Raw genomic sequence first — 20,702 nt, 5'->3', positions numbered from 1 at the left:
TTGTTTGTTATTATAATTTGATGTCTGTGGAAGGATGTACCTTATTTACATACAGGAGCTAATTCAAGAGAGGGACCCTGGGAGGGTATGCCTTTAACGGCATGCAATATTTTTATTTGAGCTGCTGTTGAGGGAATGAGAACATATTTTCCAGATGCACCGAGACCTTTTGTATAATACAGCAAAACTGTATAGTCAACATCTTATTCACATTAAAACATGTTATGTAATGCATATAGACCTTGGGTGTGTTTAAGGTGATCTCAATACAGAGAAAGAGAACTGTGTGAGGAGAGGAAAAAGGAAACAATGTAGTGAGGATCTTCCAGTCTCCACTCAGCATGATGTGTTCTCTCAGGTGACACGGCTAATTCTGTGAGAGAGAGTTTGAGTGTTAATTCCCGTGCGAGTCCTTTTTCCTCAGAGCGCAGGTCTCTCTAGGTTCAGACGTCTTTGTAAGGCTGGTGACAAGATAAGAATGATCAAACTCAGATATAGATTAAAAACTTTATCTCAGAACTCTTATGACATGAGCAAGGTTTACATTTACATGCATAAAATTTTCAATACGGCATTCAAGGTCTCGAACATCCACCATCTCTGTGTTGTCATCATGGAGGAGTGGAAGAGGACTCCAGTGGCAACCTGTGAAGCTCTGGTGAACTCCATGCCCAAGAGGGTGTGCTGGAAAATAATGGTGGCCACACAAAATATTGACACTTTGGGTCCAATTTGGACATTTTCATTTAGGGGTATACTCACTTTTGTTGACAGTGGTTTAGACATTAATGGCCGTGTTGAGTTATTTTGAGGGGACAGCAAATTTACACTGTTATACAAGCTGTACACTCACTACTTTACATTGTAGCAAAGTTTCATTTCTTTAGTGTTGTCACATGAAAAGATATAATCAAATATTTACAAAAATGTGAGGGGTGTACTCACTTTTGTGAGATACTGTATATGGGTGTAGTGGTCAAGCATCCCCATACATTTGGCCATACACTGTAGTTCGCTGTAGTTAAACGGATGCTGCAAAAACAAAGCAACTTGGACCAGAATTCTCTTCAAACTGCCTGTAAACACAACCATCTTCTGTTCGCTTGAAAAGGTGTCCAGTTCGATAGTATGCACAACATGACATTTTAGAAAAAAATTCTAGCTCACATTTAAAAATCAATTAAAATGAAAGGTGTTGCTATATGTATAATATAACACCTCTGTGTTTTGCTTATGTTAGAGGGAGATGTCAGAGTCATGTGCCTCACTCAGAGGTCTGGATTGGTTGATTAAAGTGGGCATTCCCACTGGTTAAATGTGTATTCCATGTTTGGTGTCGTTGCGTTTGGGGGAAAACAACATAAAATCATGAATTCTGATAAAACCCAGAGAAAAAGTCCCATGTAACAGAACACTACAGTCCATGATAGATATTATTATATCATAGTTTTACGCCAAAATGTCACTTTACCTCCCTTTAAAAAATGAAAGTGAAAAACATGTATCTTAAATTGACAAATTCACGTCAAGATCTGATGGCTTTATGGTAGAGCACTTGTGTGCTCTTAATGAACTTAAATGAATATAGCTCCGTCCACACTGTCCGCAGATGTACGGCATCAGTCCTGTATGAATGCGCTCATGCTGTTGAAGATAATGCTGACGAGAATACCTCTTCCCACACTGTGAGCAATAATACGGCTTCTCTCCTGTGTGAACGCGATTGTGTTGTTTGAGACGACGCTGGTAAGTAAAACTCTTCCCACACTGTGAGCAGTGATACGGCTTTTCCCCTGTGTGAATACCCTTGTGCTGTTGGAGAGTACTCCGACAAGTAAAACTCTTCCCACATTGTGAGCAGTGATACGGCTTCTCTCCTGTGTGAATGCGTTCATGGTTTTTGAGAGTACTCCGACAAGTAAAACTCTTCCCACACTGTGAGCAGTGATACGGCTTCTCTCCTGTGTGAATGCGATTGTGTTGTTTGAGAGAACTTCCACAACTAAAATTTTTTCCACACTGTGAGCAGTGATATGGCTTCTCTCCTGTGTGGATCCGCTTGTGATCTTTGAGATGATGACTTTTAGTAAAACTCTTCCCACAATCTGAGCAGTGGTACATCTGGAAAACACAATAAAATTATTCAAGATGATTAAATAATTTTAGATTTTGTCCATGTGGTCTTAAAATTGTTTTTGGAAACGTCTCCTACAATACTGTAACGGCTTCACCACCCAATCACCCACCTTTGATGACTGTAACAGCTTTGTAATTTTATATTTGTAATGTAATTCCTTTGACTGCAGTCCAATTTTACTCATGCCAAAACCACTGTGACTGATCGATTTTGAGAGCCAAGATGAACAAGACATTTGACCAAATTCACACATCATTACTCATCACTAATCACACAGAAATAGTTCATGTAGATCTATACACATGTTTATAAAATTCAGAGACTAGGGATACAAAGATGACCTTGCTCTTGGCGACTCCGGAAAATCAACATGGAACTTTGTGTTTCCAAATACAATAGATTACAGGGTTATTGTAAGCAACACATATTCTCTGTTAAAAATATATAATCTGAAAACCTGTTTAATGATTTGCAGTATGGAGATTTTTTTTTGATTAATAAGGAAAGTACAAACTTGAAGCTTTATTAAACATGACATTTACCAAAGTGAAGAGGTCATCAAAACCAGACTCCTGGAAATGTACTCTCTCAATGCTCCATTCACTGTATATCCACGATTGTGATAGTGATAAAATTCTAATACTTGCAGGTCATACAAACATTTTCTTACTTCTTAAAAGGAACACATATACACACACAACAAAAACCCATTCATTGATCTTACAGTATAACTGTGTTATCCTGGTCAGGGTTGAAATAAATCCAAAAAGTACAGGTGCATCCCAAAAAATTTTAATATCGTAGAAAAGTTCATTTCTTCTGTAATTTAATTAAAAAGTGGAACTTTCATATATTCTAGATTCATTACACATAAAGTGAAATGTTTTACACAAAGTCTTAATCATGATCATTACGGCTTACAGCTCATGGATCTCAAAAATCCAGTATCTCAAAATATTAGAAGAAAGAATGTAATAATACAGAAATGTCGACGATGTGAAAAGTATGTTAATTTATGCACCGATACTTGATCGTGGCTTTAATCCTTTTGCAGGAATTACTGCATCCATGCGGTGTGGCATGGAGACAATCAGGCTGTGGCACTGTTGAAGTGTTCTGGAAGCCCAGGTCTGAGATACTGGATTTTTGATTGCCATGAGCTGTAAGCCGTAATCATTGAGATTAAAAACAAAAAAAAAAGGGTTGAAATAGTTCACTTTATGTGTAATGAATTTAGAATATATGAAAAGGTCCACTTTTTTTTTTTTAAATTATGGGGAAAAACAATGACTTTCATGATATTCTTATTTTTTGAGATGCCCCTGTATATCAGGAACACTGGACTCAAGGCACCATGGACTGGATACCGTTCCATCAGTGGATGTTCAAAAGGCATACATGGGTGTGGTGTGCTGGTCAGGCATCCCCATACCTTTGGCCATATAGTGTAGTTGGCTGTAGTTAAATGGACACATCACAGACGGAGCATCATTCAGGTGTGAAGTTATAGCTCATTCCACATGTATGCTTCTTAAAATTCCAGTAGAGCTGCATCTTTGGGGACTTGTATGGTGGTCGCTAGGCTTGTATGATATAAGTCTGTACAGGCTTTTGTGGAGTTTTTTGTAACTGTTGCAGCCAAAAATGCTTGATTTTTCTGAGGCTTTTTTCAAAATTTGCAACCTGCAGTTTTTTGTGCTTCTTTTGCGGATAACTGGATAATTGGTGAAATTGTTTAGCACAGTCTTTCGCAGGAATGTTTGTTGGTAAATGAGACCTTTTAGCTGTATTCATGTTTGGCACACATGAATCAAAGAGGGGTTTGGCTAAATGCACGTTGTGATGATGTCACATGATGGATCTTGGCCAAATCTGCTGTAATTTTAAACATCTGCAAGCTCCTCCGAATATTAGAGTTTACTTGACATTGTGTTAATTTGCATGAATTGGAGGAACTTTATAATGATAACATCCCTCCAGGAAATTCTAATACCATTGTGGATTATTATTCAGAAACCCACATCTATACCACTAGAATCATTTTATATCATTTTATAGTTGTTTCTGAAACAAAACACTGACACCAAACTTTTGAACAATAATGTATATTTTTGTGAATTGCTACAAAACTATAAACAATAGTTTTGAATATGTGCATAAATCTTCTGTTCCACCCCCCAAAAAACAACTTCTGAATAAAACCTGAAGAGTCCACAACACAATCTAATAAGTGGAGCAAGTGTCCATCTAATGTCCTTTAGTCTATCCATTCATCTAATGAACTTTATTTATCAGTGAATGAATGAAATCAGTTCCTTTATCAATAATCTTAAGACCACATAAAGTGCGAGTCCTGACCTGAAGTCTCCTGCTTGTTGTATATAGTGTTGTGATGGTTACTTAATTATAAATAAGTTCTCAGAGTTTAAAAACTAAAAGAGAAATCAGACACATGACTAAACTTTACCTTTGAGCCAGTAGCAGCAGGAGTCTGTGGAGATTTTCCTAAAGAGCGGCGTCTGGACTCTGATTTCATTATAAGAGGTGTAAAGAATCAGGACACTGGAAGAAAAATACAGAGATTCATGACTCCAGAATCTCCACTAACTTGTTAACCGAGCAGCTCAGGTGGTAAGTTTCAGATGAACTCACCTTTAGTGATGTTACGCAGAGGATCAGAGATGCGAAGCGCGTGTGGAAAAAGAAGCTCCCTTTCACATGAAGATCTCGGTCCAAGCGTGTGTTGTTGTTCTTCTTCTTCTTGGGTTGTTTAATGGCAGTTAACAAGCCAAGTCATGCTGTATTACCGCCACCAACTGGACTGGAGTGTTAAGCATTATTAAGAAGGGAAATATATTCGTTCTTTTAAATGTCCGATAAAATGTCCAGTCCTATTTTCCTGAGATAATTAAGTATTTCTCTTTGTATTTTTGACTGTCCTGAGGAACAATTCACTAGGTTTGATAAGGTGATATTGATTGAATCTATATTTCTCCTCTCTTTCCCTTGTAAACATTACACAATGTAATAATACATGTTAAACAGTCTCTGTTTCACCACATCAAGCATAATCCTGTTTGATGTTTCCATATTTTGAAATATGGATTATTTAATCCAGAATGTCCTATTCGAAGCCGAGTGATAATTGCATCACTCCTTGTTTTTGGACCACACTCACACACAGGAGTTCGTCCGTCGATTTTGACGAAGACCGAAGTTTACATTTCTGCCTCCATTATGGAGAACACAAACTGGGACTCGACTTGCACGTGAATTGGATTAAAGTGAGGAAGCCTTGCATAGCATCTGCCTCACTCTCACTTCCCGGGCACCACAATGATCCAGAGGCAAGACTGAGTCAAGACGACTGAAGATGTCTGTTTTTGGATATTGTATAGATGTTGTGAGGGAAATTACTAATTTTTACTTTGTAATAGTTTTGTTCTTGTTCTGTTTCATACTCATCAGAGGATAACGTCTAAGAAGTCCATGTCATGTCACTGAGATCAGTACAGAATGTTTATCTGCTACAGAGACACAAACATGTTCTTCTGCTCAAGGTTCATCTAAACATCTTCCAAGATCCTAAAACAAAGCCTGTTTAAACTGCTTCTTATCGGTACACAGAAGTGTGTCATGCTCTGCTTTTCATATATATATATATATATATATATATATATATATATATATATATATATATATATATATATATATTGTAGTGGTTCAGCACAAGTGCTTCAGAGCGCTCTCATTATTCTATCCTGCTTTATTCTATCCTGTATTAACCAACATTCTGTAATAAACCTTTTTACCTTCAGAGGACGAGTCTGCGAGTGTTGTCTAATTTCCACGACAATGTCTACCCGTTTTTTTCCTTGTCCCACATTTCTAGCCACTTTATATTCATAAGTTCTCTAATTTTTCCTTTTACCTCTTCTTTACTGAGTGGTATATGAACTTCATATACCACTTCAAATATCCATATGATCCATTACCTGTTTAGCCAGTCTGTCCACTATTTCATTTCCTTGTACTCTCACATGTTCTGGTACCCAACGAAATCCAGGACCATCCCCAGTTTCTGAATTCTAAGTAGATGCATAAGTATCTCATATACTAAATCTTGTCTTGATTCAGAATGCCCATTTAATAAGCTATTTACTGTTGATTGAGATTCTGAACAAATAACAGCCCCCACTGGCTGAACTTCCTCCACCCATTGCATAGCCAATAAAATCGTTATTAACTCTGTTGCAAAAACTGATACATATTTAGTTGTCCTTTTTTTGAATGCTGACTTTGAACCTCTTAATATGTACTGCTGCAGTTGTTTTTCCTGATGTAGGATCCTTTGAACTATCGGTGAATGAATGATATTGATATGAATGATCATATCCCATACTTCAAAGTATATATTTTATCACTTATTTTTTGTTATACTGTTCATGTGCTCTGTTTTCTAAAGATCTTTATTAACATGTACTCCCTTATTGTGTTTTTCTTGAATTACAATAATAAATAAATAAATAAATATTTTAAAGGTGTGTAAAATACATTTGTAGCCGGAAGTTGGCTGAGAGTTCGTCTCCTGTTTTTTTTTTTTTTTTTTTCTGAGCTGAGAGGCTTCAGAAAACATGACATGATTTCCTGTAAGGGAACATAGTGAGCATCGATTTTTTAGGAAGCGAATGTTCCAGTGCACTGGAAGAGTTTTGTAACAAAAAAAATTGTTGTGTATTTCACTACAGAATGGTCCCATACACAAAATATACCATAATTTAAACTCAATAGCATTTGAAGGGAATGATGTACAGTCACACAACCAACTGTAAAGTACTGGATTGAATTATTTTCTTCAAAAAATAGATGTCCTATTAATGAAATAATTAAACCAACTGATGATCCACGTATGTTTTAATATTGTAATACAATTCTAGTGTTATAGAAGTAGGTTTCTGAATAATAATCCATGACAGTGTGAGGTGATATGACAACATTTCACTGTGATGAACAGAGGTTTGTAGTCTGTTCTCTGAGAACTCCAGAGCCACAGTTCTGCCACTTTTGAGTGATATCCATATTTTAAGGTCTTTTCTCTTCATAAAAATGAGCCAGAAAAGAGTGCTGCTTAATGGTTGCCATTTATTCCCATCCATTTTACTTCCACAGACAAGACCAAAAGAATAATGTGTGAGCCAGAAGATTTAAAAAGCGAATTCTCTGTAACCCACTCCCACCCACCCCCACTGCACACACACACAAACACTTACAACCCTAACCCTAAATTACAATATCATGTAGGAATGATTACATCATTACACAGTTCCTCCAATTAATGTAGCTTAATGCAGAATCAAACAAACTGTAATATTCAGGGGAGCTTGCAATTGTTTAAAATTACAGCAGATTTTCCCAAGATCCATCATGTGACATCATCACAACGTGCATTCAGCTAAACTCCTCTTCGATTCATGTGTGCCGAACATGAGTACAGCTAAAAAATCTCATTTACCAACAAACATCCCTGCAAAAGTCCATGCTAAACAATTCCACCAACTATCCAGGTTGCATTGGAAATTTTTGAGAGAAAAAAAAAGCCTCTGTAAAATCAAGCATTTTTAACTAATCAAAACTCAGATTAGTGGTGAGAAATGATGTGTAAGTTTGGTCAACTCTCATTCGTCTTGGCTCTCAAAAATGATCAGTCACAGTGGTTTTGGTTAGTAAAATTGGACTGCAATCAATGGTATTACATTACAAATCTAAAATTACAAAGTTATTTACAGCCGTTAAAGGTGAGTGATTTGGTTGTGAAGCCATATTACAGTATTGTAGGAGACGTTTCCAATTACAATTCAAGAAAAACATGGGGACAAAATCTGAAATTATTTAACCATAATTATTTTGTTTTCCAGATGTACCACTGCTCAGATTGTGGGGAGTTTTACTAAAATTTGTCATCTAAAAGATCATGAGCGAATCCACACAGGAGAGAAGCCATACGTGTGCTCACAATGTGGAAAGAGTTTTACTCGTCAGAGTAATCTCCAAATACACCAGCGCATTCACAGAGGAGAGAAGCCGTATCACTGCTCACAGTGTGGGAAGAGTTTTAGTCAAGAGAGTAGACTCAAACAACACAAGCGCATTCACACTTGAGAGAAGCCGTATCATTGTTCACAGTGTGGGAAAAGTTTTCGTGACCAGAGTGCCCTCTACAGCCATCAGCAGAGTCATACAGGACAGAAGCCGTACAACTGTGGACACAGTGGACAAAGCTATACTCATTCAAGGTCATTAAGGAGACACAAGTGGTCTAACGTAAAGCCATCAGCTCTTGATACGTGAATTTGTCAAATTTACATACATACTGTTCATTTTCATTTTTTAAAGGCAGGTAAAGAGACATTCTGGCATAAAACTATATTACATGATTTGTCATGGACTGTAGTATTCTGTTGAATGGGACTGTTATTGCTTACTCACTGGGTCTAACAGAATTCATGATTTTATGTTTTCCAAGCATTGAATACACCAAGGTGGGAAACACTCTGACTTCCACTGAAACGTATTTAGTTTCATAAGGCCAAACCAAAATGCCACCCACAGTGGTTAAAAAGGCAAATGTTTTGTTTAACTGAATGCATATGCATTTAATTTCCTGAAATTCACATCTAGATTTGTTAAACAACTTAATATATGGCAACTTTGGTGGCAAATCACCCAATATTTAGGTGAGCAAAAGTATAGGTACAGATGGTCTTAAGGTAAATAATACTTAATCTTTGGTTGCATATCCCTTGCTTGCAATAACTACATCAAGTTGGTGACCCACTAACATCACCAAACTGTTGAATTCTTCTTTTGTCATGCTTTTCTTGGCTTTTACTGCAGCCTTTTTCAGTTATTGTATGTTTCTGGGGGTTTCGCCCTTCAGTTTCCCTCTTCAGGAGGTGAAACGCTCCTCAACTGGTTTAAGTTAAGGTGATTGAGTTGGCCATTCTAAAATCTTCCATTTTTTCCCTCCTGATGAAGTCCTTTGTTGAGTTGGTAAGAAGCAGCCATGCAACTCCAAGCCATGAGACTACCTCCACCGTGCTTGACTTATGAGCTTCTATGTTTTGGATTATGAGCAGATCCTTTCTTTCTCCACACTTTGCCCTTTCCATCACTTTCCTGTAGCACCAATTGTATCATATTTGCTACATGAGTTCTGAGATCTCTATGTTGTCAACATGATCAGTACTTTGCTGAAAACACCTGTTGTATGGATTCTGACATGTCTTCTGCCTTCTGGTGGATTATCCGTGCACTGCCGGAAGTAGCAGGCTTTTGAAGGCATATGCCTGCTTTCATGTAGTGACTCACAAGTTTTTGGCAGGGGATTGTTTGCTAATTATGAAAATTACAGCAAGAATTTATATTGTTAGTAATATTTCAATATGAATTTTTACAGTACTGAAGCAACGTATAATTACTTATTTTGTGCCTTATTTTATAGTAAAATCAGGTTGAAAATGTGTGTATGAAATATCATACAGCAGGTATATAAGGTAATAAACCCCTCAATTGTCATTGTGTTGTATTTCGTGATGCAATCTACCTTGTGTCTACCACATTATTGATTATTTAATTAAAATAATTAAGATTGGAATGTTATCAAGATATATTTATAGTGGAAATTGAGGTGTGCATGTATGTACAGTATCTCACAAAAGTGAGTACACCCCTCACATTTTTGTAAATATTTGATTATATCTTTTCATGTGACAACACTAAAGAAATGATACTTTGCTACAATGTAAAGTAGTGAGTGTACAGCTTGTGTAACAGTGTAAATTTGCTGTCCCCTCAAAATAGCTCAACACACAGCCATTAATGTCTAAACCGCTGGCAACAAAAGTGAGTACACCCCTAAGTGAAAATGTCCAAATTGGGCAAACACACACACACACACACACACACACACACACACACACACACACACACACATAACCTGCTCTCAGGTTAATCACTTGGATGTTCCAATGGCTCACTTGTTAATAATTGTCTGTTTCTCATCGATTACCTCTAAAATAATTCCTTGGCTATCAAAATCATTGTTATATTGAACAATTCAGAGTACAAAATCATTCATTTTTGTGTGTATTTTTAGATGGGAAAGAAGTACAGTGTTCCAAATGAAATAAAAATGTTCCTGTTTTTTTAAAGAACCAAACCAACTGAAATGTTCCAAATGCCGTGAACAATATCTGTTTGTGTTTCTAAAATAAACAGTGTTGTTATCATTAAATTGCCGTAAATTCACGATGAATCAAAAATGATACCAAAAAAAAAATCATATGTAAATGATTATTTAAGTGTTTTAATGTGTTTTGTCAAAGGGTCCAATAAACACTTAAATTAAGATATATATATATATATATATATATATATATATATATATATATATATATATATATATATATATATATATATATATATATATAGTTAATTTTCGTTCCAGAACTTTTGTGGCCCATCTCTGTATTTCTTTGCGAATTCCAGTCTGGCCTTCTGATTCTTTCCGCTGATGAGTGGTTTGCGACTAATAATTCTTTAAACATTCAATTTTACAGGGTATAGCTGGGCAGCAAGAAACATCTAGCAGTCACGTGTTCCAATATTTTTGATCACTTGAAAAAAAAATATGGTTGGTTCAATTAAAAGGTGCCATATTCTAAGGTGTTTAACACATCATAGATTTAAATATGAGGAGATAAAAGTTTAAATTCTGATAATCTTTTTATGTCAACCCCAAATGTCTGTAGTGTATAGTGAAAATAACAGAATTGGCCTTGCTGTTCCAATACTTTTTTTTGTGGAAGGAGATATCTTGTTCAAAATATTCTTATTTGCTAAATGTTATAAATATTCAGTTACATTCTGTTACATGTTGAAAGAAATTGATTGTTTTTTCATGAAAGACAATATTCTGTTGATTTAAGTAAGTCTCTATTTGTTCATTGGTGTGTTGTGCTCAAGTTTTTTATGTATTAAACATTTTATGGACAACCATGGTGTTGTGCCTTTGTTGTGAAATGGGATTAATGAGTAATTGTTGTTAATAATAATAATAATAATTATAATAATAATAATAATAATTATAATAATAACAGGTTCAATAAGGAACTCTAATGGGTTGTCAATGCACATTTAAGAGAGGGTTCCAATTAGAACCTTTTCCAAAAGGAACCTTTAAGGTTCCTCCACAGTTGCAGAAACCCTAGGAAACTAAAAGATACATTTTTGAAACTTTTGTTCTTGGAGTGCATGCCATATAAATTTGTTAGCTTAATCAAATGCATTTCTGCCATAGTATGTCCAACAAGATTGTAGATAAGCTAGTGGATTAAAAAAATAAAATAAAAAAACCCAATATTAAAGACTTACAAGTTGTTAGATTCAAACAAACATTATATAGAATGTAAAATAAAATTGAAATTAGTAATGTAAGTAATTATTTGAGAGCTACAACAAAAGATAACAAGCTACTTACATTTGCATCCAGGGGATCCTGCAATTCAGTTCAGTTTAGTTTTATGTGTAATTCAGTCCATTTATTTAACAATGGGCATTGTCACAAAGTAGCTTTGTACAAATATATACTTCCAGATCTAAATGTTAAATTGATAACATTATCCCTAATGAGCAGCCAGAGGCAAGGAAAAACACCCTAATACGATACGAAGAAGAAACCTTTGGAGGACCCAGATTCAAAAAGGAACCCAACCTCATCTGCACTGTTAGACTTTGCTATAATTTTACAGTTACTTACTGCAAAAAAGCCCAGTAAAATACCATATATATTATTTACGGTTAACTACTGTAATATGCACTGCATTATGGGTATTTTATGTAGTTTACAGTAACTTACTATATAAGTGAATTTGCAGTACTTTACTGTTTATGCAAAAGCAGTAGTGCTAGTGTAAATGAAGAAGACAGATTTCTTGAAGTGTATATATGCTACTGCGGACTGCATCTCTGCAGTCAGTATATGGATGGGTTTATATACCAACAACTATATACACAAGTAAGTTGTAATCGTTGCCTTATAATTCACTGGATGACTGCACTTCTGTTCGTTTTGTACACAACTTGTATTACTCATAGCGCTGTATAAATGTAATCCTATATAAATGTAATTTTTTAAATAATTTTTTAAATTAAAGTATATAAACTTTGTTTACACCCCACAAAATGTAAATCGTTGCTCGCGTGCACAGCTCGCTCTACAGCCTGGCAGAGGGCATATAAACTGAGGTTTGTTTCCAGCGCGACTAACGGTCGTCCCTGCTGAGAGGATCTCCACACAGCTGTGAGTTTTCCTGAGGTAAATACTTTCTACTTTACACATTTTTAACACATTTCTTTTATAAGTTACTTTTAACACGTAAACCGTCACCAATATCATAAATATAGCTAAATATATGAAGAAAATGAAGAAATATTCGGAGGAACTTGCAATTGTTTAAACTTACAGCAGATTTTTGCAGATTTGGCCAAGATCCATCATGTGACATCATCACAATGTGCATTCAGCCAAACCCCTCTTCGTTTCATGTGTGCCGAACATGAGTACAGCTAAAAAGGTCTCATTTACCAACAAACATCCCTGCAAAAGTCCATGCTAAACAATTTCACCAATTATCCAGGTTGCATTGGAAATTTTGAAAAAAGCCTCTGTAAAATCAAGTATTTTTCGCCGCAACAGTTATTAAAAAAAAAATCAGCGAAATCCTGTACAGCCTGATTATATCAGAGAAGCCTAGTAACTACAAGTCCCCAGAGATGCGATGTTACTGGAATTTTAAGAAGCATACATGTGGCATGAGCTATAACTTCACACCTGAATGATAGTCAGATTTTTGTGAGAATGTGTGTTGATTACAATAATGTTGTAATCCATCGTACTTGGAAACACAGTTCCATGTTGATGTTCCAGCATCTAAACAAATACAGTAGTTCAGCTTGAAAAAACATTGACGCCTAGAGCAAGGTCTCTTTTGTATGGCCAGTCTCTGAATTTTATAAACATATCAAGATCTACATTAACTATTTCTGTGTGGTTAGTGATGAGAAATGATGTGTAAATTTGATCAGGTCTCATTCATCTTGGCTCTCAAAAATGATCAATAAGTGGTTTTGGCATGAGCAAAATTGGACTGCAATCAATGGAATTACATTACAAATCTAAAATTGCAAAGTTGTTACAGCCGTTAAAGGTGAGTGATTTGGTTGTGAAGCCATATTACAGCATTGTAGGAGATGTTTCCAATTACAATTCGAGAAACACATGGGGACAAAATAAATAAAAAAAATTAATTTAATTAATAATTTTGTTTTCCAGATGTACCACTGCTCAAATTGTAGGGAGAGTTTTACTAAAAGTTGTCATCTCAAAGATCATGAGCGAATCCACACAGCAGAGAAGCCATATGTGTGCTCACAGTGTGGAAAGAGTTTTACTTTCCAGAGTTTTCTCCAACAACATGAGCGCGTTCACACAGGAGAGAAGCCGTATCACTGCTTACAGTGTGGGAAGAGTTTTACTTTCCAGAGTAATCTCCAACAACATGAGCGCATTCACACAGGAGAGAAGCCGTATCACTGCTCACAGTGTGGGAAGAGTTTTACTCGTCAGCATACTCTCCAACAACATGAGCACATTCACACGGGAGAGAAGCCGTATCACTGCTCCCAGTGTGGGAAGAGTTTTATTTATCAGAGTACTCTCCAACGACACGAACGCATTCACACAGGAGAGAAGCCGTATTACTGTGAACAGTGTGGGAAGAATTTTACTTCTCAGAGTCATCTCCAACAACACAAGTGCATTCACACAAGAGAGAAGCCGTATTACTGTGAACAGTGTGGGAAGAGTTTTACTTGTCAGCGTTATCTCCATCAACACGAGCGCATTCACACAGGAGAGAAGCCGTGTCACTGCTCACAGTGTGGGAAGAGTTTTACTTGTCAGTGTAATCTCCAACAACACGAGCGCATTCACACAGGAGAGAAGCCATATTACTGCTCACAGTGTGGGAAGAGTTTTATTTGTCGGAGTACTCTCCAACAGCACAAGCACATTCATACAGGAGAGAAGCCATATCACTGCTCACAGTGTGGGAAGAGTTTTATTTGTCAGCATACTCTCCAGCAACATGAGCGCATTCACACAGGAGAGAGGGCGTTTCACTGTGGACAGTGTGGGAAGAGTTTTACTCGACAGAGTCATCTCCAACAACATGAGCATATTCACACAGGAGAGAAGCCGTATCACTGCTCACTGTGTGGACAAAGCTATACTCATTCAAGTTCATTAAGGAAACACAAGTGCTCTAACATAAAGCCATCAGCTCTTGATACGTGAATTTATCAAATTAAGATACATGTTTTTCATTTTTTAACGGGAGGTGAAGAGACATTCTGGCATAAAGCTCTATTCTATTCTTTGTCATGGACTGTAGTATTCTGTTGAATGGGACTGTTATTGCTTACTCTTTGGGTCTTGCAGTATTCATGATTTTATGTTTTCCAAGCATTGAATGCACATATTTAATCAATGGGAATGCCCACTTTACTCGACCTGTCCAGATCTCTGAGTGAGACATATGACTCTGACATCTGACATCACATCTGGTTGTGTTTATGTTTCTAGTCATATAGATCCCACACTGATGCGTGTTCCTTTTATTTATTTTATTAAAGTGTGATGAACCTTAAAAATAAAAATATCAATTCACTAGTACTTTCTTTTCACTTAAGTGAACATGAGTATTCATATTGTTAAATTTTGAGAAGGGAAAGTGTAAGTGGTACGCAAATCTCCAAATGTCTGTTTCACACCAAAACTGTTACAAACTGAAGCACGCGCAGCAGGCCTGAATGGAACACTGTGAATATCAGAGGTAAGACAACATAACCTATTAAAATAACTTTTTGAAAAGCTATGAAAATAACAAACTTAATGTCATAACATTAACATGTGTGTTATGTAAGGAATGATAGATGACGGGCCATTGAAAAATTGCACACACAACATGGTAATGTGGCCACAATTATATTTCTGTAATTCAACGGTCCAGAGTTAATTATTCACTTTATACCACAGTTACCATACCTCAAGTTAGTTTCATAAGGCCAAAACCACAATGTCACCCGCAGTGGTTAAATTGACAGATGTTTTGTTTAACTGAATGCATATGCATTTCATTCCCATGAATTCACATCTAAATGTGTTAAACAACTTAAACCATTGCACCTTTGGGGGCAAACCACCCAATATTTAGGTGAGCAAAAGTATAGGTACAGATGGTCTTAAAGTAAAAATACTTAATATTTGGTTGCATGTCCTTTGCTTGCAATAACTGCATCAAGTTGGTGGCCAGGTGAGCAAAAGTATAATAATAATAATAATAACTAGACCAGCACATTTCCTGAAGAAAATGTGAGTGGTGCTTGACGCAGAGAAATACTTTCGAAACTCAATGCAAGTCTATGGGAAATTTTCTGACTTTGAGCTTCCGTAGCCGGAATTCCGGCATTCTGATCGCTTATAAAAGTCATAGCACACCTCTCCTCAATCAGCTGATCGATTTGACACCTCGCCCATCAATCTCAAACGGTGCGGGACTAGTTACATGCCAAAAAAAAAATGGAAGAAGAATAAAAAAACTAGAATGGTACATTTCCTGAAGAAAATGTGAGTGGTGCTGGTGTGGCAAAATTCAGAAAGTGCGCCAAGACTTTTAAAAGCTGCCCGTGAAGGGCACCAATACTTTTGAGAGCAGGACTGATAGAAAGCTAGTGGGTTTTAGCATGATGTTTAACCATGTTTTAGCATGTGTTAGCATATTGCTAGCATGTTTTAGCATCATGTTAGCATGTTTTATCATGTGTTAGCATCATGCTAGCATGTTTTAGCATGTGTTAGCATCATCCTAGCATGTGTTAGCATCATGCTAGCATGCTTTAACATGTGTTTGCATCATGCTAACATGTTTTAGTATCATGCTAGCATCTTTTAGCATCATGCTAGCATGTGTTAGCATCATGCTAGCATGTTTTAGAATGTGTTAGCATCATGCTAGCATGTTTTAGCATCATGCTATCATGTTTAGCATAATGCTAGCATGTTTTAGCATCATGCTAGCATGTTTTAAAGTGTTTTAGCATCATGTTAACATGTATTAGCATCATGCTAACATGTATTAGTATCACGCTAGCATGTTTTAGCATCATGCAAGCATGTTTTAACATCGTGCTAGCATGTTGCTAGGATGTGTTAGCACAATGGTGGCCGTGTAGGGTGCCAATACTTTCGAGAGCCGGCCATGTATGGCGCCATACTTTTGAGAGCCGGCCAGATAGGGCGCCAATACTTTTGAGAGCCAGCCGCTAAGGGCGCCAATACTCCTGAGAGCTGTAAAAAGATCGGCGCCAATACTTTTTAGAGCCGGACTTGTATGGAGGCAATTCTTTTAGAGCTGGCTGTGTAGGGTGCCAATTCTTTCGCAACCCAATGCAAGTCTATGGGAAATTTTCCGACTTTGAGCTTCCGTATCGGGAATGCCGACATTCCAATTGCTTCCATAATACATAGCACACCTCTCCTCAATAAGCCGATCGATTTGACACCTCAACCGTCGATCTCTGACAAACGGTGCAGGACTAGTTACGTGCCGAAAAAAGTGGAAGAAGAAGAATTATTATAATCGTTATAATAATAATAAGTATGCTGAATAACAATAGTAGTGCTTTTCAAGCACCACTAATAATAATAATAATAATAATAATAATAATAATAATTCTTATGTATGCCATATAAATTTGTTAGCTTAATCAAATGCATTTCTGCCATAATATGTCAAGCAAGATTGTAAGGAAGGATTTAAAAAAAAAAATTAATCATTGAACACTTAAAAGTTGTTAGACTGAAACAAACATTATATAGAATGTGTGAGGAATTAGCCCGGGGAAGGGCGGCGTACAGACCCACAGGAGACAGAAGGATGGTTGCAAGCGGTGGTTTATTGTGGCTAGGGTGAGGTGAATGGGTTATAAGTGGATGAGTGCGGGGTTTTGTGAAGGCATGACGGCCGGCGGAGTCTACTCGTGGCGGAGGCGGGATTCCCGAGGCGGGGCGGGGGTTTTCCCGGGCCGGCGTCCTCCGTGTGTGCGACTCTCACTATCCGGCGATCTCGTCCGCGCTTGTGCCTCCTGGAGAGAGGGAGGGAGAGAGAGAGAAATTAGCGTGGGGCGTAAGGTTACCGTCGTGATCGGAGATTGCGAATCGCTGCAAACACGCACGGAATCCGTCTTGACGCTACGATATTCTCTTCCGCTTCCCAGCCGGAAGCGTGCCCTTTTATCCTCCTCCGCCGTCGCCTGAGTGGTGGGACTTCCCCGTTGGATCCGCCAATCGCTGGCCGGCGTCGCGTCAGTCCCGCCCTGCCGCGGCGGTCCTTCCGGCTGGCGGAATGTTCGGCAGGAAGCTGCCCACGTCGTGCCGGTGCGGCAGTTGGAGAAGGAGCGTTTTCCCTCTTGTGTGCGCCGGATCTCTGCCCGTCGCGACAGTACCCCCCCCTCAGCTCCGAGCCTACTGCCGCTCGGTGGTGGGCCCAGAGGGCGTCTCGTCGTGAGAGCCCATCCGCGTTACCATGCTGGGCCCCCGCCCGGTGCTTAACCTGAAAGGAGAAGTCTTGTAAGGCAAGGAACCAGCGGGTTACCCGGGCGTTGGTGTCCTTCGCCTTGGCCATCCACTGCAGGGGGGCGAGGTCTGTTATGAGGATGAAGTGCCTGCCCGCCAGATAGTATCGCAGCTCCTCGATGGCCCATTTTATTGCTAGTGCCTCCCGCTCGACCGCCGCATACTTCCTCTCGGCCGGGGACAGCTTCCAGCTGATGTAGAGGACTGGGTGTTCTTCCCCGTCGAAGGTCTGGGAGAGGACGGCACCCAGCCCGGTCTCGGAAGCATCAGTATGTACAGTGAACGGGAGGTCAAAGTCCGGGTTGCGGAGTATCGGGCGCGCTGGTGAGGGCCTCTTTTAGGGCCTGGAAGGCCCTTTCTGCATCGGCTGTCCACCTCACCTGGTCTGGCTGGCCCTTCTTTGTAAGGTCTGAGAGGGGAGAGGCTACAGCAGAAAAGTTAGGCACGAACCTGCGGTAGTAGCCCGCTAATCCCAAGAAGGCACGTACCTGCTTTTTCGACGTCGGACGTGGGTAGTCCTTCACAGCCTCGATCTTTTTTTGTTGGGGCTTCAGCATTCCCCGTCCGATGCGGTATCCCAGGTACTGGGCTTCCGTCAGCCCTAGGTGGCATTTCTTTGGGTTCGCCGTCAGGCCGGCCTCCCGGAGGGCTTTCAGGACCTCCCTGAGGTGGAACAGGTGGTCAGCCCAGGTGGAGGAGTGTATGACCACGTTGTCCAGGTAGGCCGTGGCAAACTGTCGGTGGGGTCGCAGGAGGATGTCCATTAGCCGCTGGAACGTGGCGGGCGCCCCGTGCAGCCCAAAGGGGAGAACCCGGTACTGCCAGTGGCCGGTGGCCGTGCTAAAGGCTGTCTTAGGCCTTGCCTCCGGTGCGAGCGCCACTTGCCAATAGCCTTTGGTGAGGTCCAGGGTCGATATGAATCGGGCTCTCCCCAGCCTCTCGATCAGGTCGTCCACTCTGGGGAGGGGGTAGCTGTCAAACTCCGACACCTGGTTCAGCCTCCGGAAGTCATTGCATAGCCTCATGCTTCCATCCGGCTTCGGCACGACGACGATGGGGCTGGACCAGGGGCTGCTGGACTCCTCGATGATGTGGTCCCGCAGCATGCGACTGACTTCCTCCTCGATGGCCTGGCGCCGGGCCTCGGGGACACGGTATGGCCTTTGTCTCACCACTACAACGGGAGGAGTCTTGATTTCATGCTGGACCAGCTGAGTCATTCCCGGGGCAGCCGAAAACACATCTACAAACTGGTCGGTCAGCTCGGTAAGCTCCTGTCTTTGGGTGGGGGTGAGGTCCTCCCCGAAGCCGACCAAGGTACCCTTGCCCCGGTCCGAGTCCTGAGCTGCGAACGCCGACACCACCGGGGTTGGTTCCACCCACTTTTTCAGCAGGTTTACATGGTATAGCTTCCCATCCTTCGGCTTACCGGGCTGCTGTAGGCGGTAGTTGACTGGGCCCCGGCGCTCGAGGACAGTGTATGGACCTTGCCACCGGGCGAGGAACTTGCAGGCGCTGCTGGGCACTAACAGGAGGACCCGGTTGCCCGGTTGGAATTCCCGGGGCTGTGCGGGGCAGTTGTATACCTTCTTCTGCTCCTCCTGCGCCGCCAGCATGTGCTCCCGGACGATGGGGCCCACCCTGTCAATCCTGGCTTGCATGTCCTGCACGTACTCGACGACGGAGCATAAAGGGGATGGTTGCTCCTCCCAGGCTTTGCGGGCTACATCCAACAATCCCCGCGGCCGCCGCCCGAACAGGAGCTCGAAGGGCGTGAAGCCCGTGGACGCCTGGGGGCACTCCCGAACGGCGAAGAGTACGTAGGGGCGGAGGAGGTCCCAGTTCCTCCCCTCCTCGTCCACCACCCGGCGCAGCATCCGCTTGAGGGTCTGATTGAACCTTTCAACAAGTCCGTCGGTTTGGGGGTGGTAGACGGACGTCCGGAGGTGCTTCACCTGTAACATACGACACAAATCCGCCATTAGCTTCGAGACAAAAGGCGTACCTTGGTCGGTCAACACGTCCTTGGGGATCCCCACTCGACTGAAGAGGAGTACCAGCTCCCTGGCGATGTTTTGCGAGGTGGCCTTGCGGAGCGGCACCGCCTCAGGGTACCGAGTGGCGTAGTCGACCAGGACCAGGATGTATTCATGGCCCCGGGCCGACTTGGGTAGGGGCCCCACGAGATCCATGCCCACTCGCTCAAACGGGACGCCGATGATGGGCAGGGGTATCAGGGGCGCCGGCGGGGGCCTCCGCGGGGCCGTGCGTTGGCACTGCGGGCACTGTTGGCAAAAGGTCCGGACCTCCGCGTCCATCCCGGGCCACACGAAGCGGTCCCGCAGTTTCTCCAGGGTATTTCGGGCCCCCAGGTGGCCGCCGAGGGGATGGGTGTGGGCTAGGTGTAATAAGACAGCTGTCTTGGCTCGGGGCACCACCAGTAGGTCCACCTGCTCCCCGCGGCGGCAGGCCCGTTGGTACAGGAGCCCCCCTCGGACGAGGAAGTACGATGTGGGGAGCCTCAGGTCTGGGCTCTGGTCGACCCCCTCTATCACCCGTACCTGGGCCCAGCAGTGCTTCAGCCGGTCGTCCTCCTTCTGCTCCCGGCCGAACTTCCCCTCCCAGTTTACCTGGGGAAAGACAGCCGACAGAGGGTTAGTAGTTTGGGGGGTCTTACCTTCTGAGGGGGCCTCTCCGTCGTCCTGGGCCAGGTAGGCCGGCCAGGTTGGGATCCCCTTCCCCCGCCGCCGCGGTCTCCGGGGCTCGGCTCTCGGTACCACCCGGAATCCTGGCCAGTCTCATCCCAGGAGG

At 41.0% G+C, this 20,702-nt stretch overlaps 2 protein-coding genes across 9 annotated transcripts in view; one reads left to right on the top strand and one right to left on the bottom strand.

Annotated features, from left to right (window-relative positions):
- LOC124628721 (zinc finger protein 331) overlaps positions 1–4,902 on the bottom strand; it is a 7,245-nt gene extending 2,343 nt beyond the window's left edge. The window contains exons 1-6 of one of the 4 annotated variants that reach the window (XR_008397243.1): positions 4,790–4,902; positions 4,605–4,699; positions 1,673–2,121; positions 946–1,032; positions 551–684; positions 1–461 (exon numbers count right to left, since the gene is read on the bottom strand). The exon at positions 1–461 is cut by the window's left edge and continues 2,343 nt beyond it. Coding sequence is in view for 2 of the 4 variants with exons in the window: in XM_053683983.1 (XP_053539958.1) it covers positions 1,507–2,121; positions 4,605–4,673 (684 nt within the window). In the remaining 2 variants the exon portion in view is untranslated. Of the gene's footprint in view, positions 462–495; positions 2,122–4,604; positions 4,700–4,789 lie in introns of those variants that run through there. The other 3 variants (XM_053683984.1, XR_008397242.1, XM_053683983.1) reach the window with 3 other exon arrangements.
- An 8,612-nt stretch (positions 4,903–13,514) lies between these two features.
- LOC108273012 (zinc finger protein 135) overlaps positions 13,515–20,702 on the top strand; it is a 47,779-nt gene continuing 40,591 nt past the window's right edge. For 2 of the 5 annotated variants that reach the window (XM_053683949.1, XM_053683951.1), the window contains exon 1: positions 13,515–14,496. In XM_053683949.1, coding sequence (XP_053539924.1) covers positions 13,530–14,496 — 967 coding nt within the window. In that variant the 5' untranslated portion in view covers positions 13,515–13,529. Of the gene's footprint in view, positions 14,518–15,267; positions 15,269–20,702 lie in introns of all 5 variants that reach the window. The other 3 variants (XM_053683950.1, XM_053683948.1, XM_053683947.1) reach the window with 3 other exon arrangements.

This window comes from Ictalurus punctatus, chromosome 12 (assembly GCF_001660625.3).
Source record: "Ictalurus punctatus breed USDA103 chromosome 12, Coco_2.0, whole genome shotgun sequence".
NCBI classification, from domain to species: Eukaryota; Metazoa; Chordata; class Actinopteri; order Siluriformes; family Ictaluridae; genus Ictalurus; species Ictalurus punctatus.
Note: the sequence above shows the minus strand (reverse complement) of the source record. Positions and strands in the feature narration are given on the sequence as shown.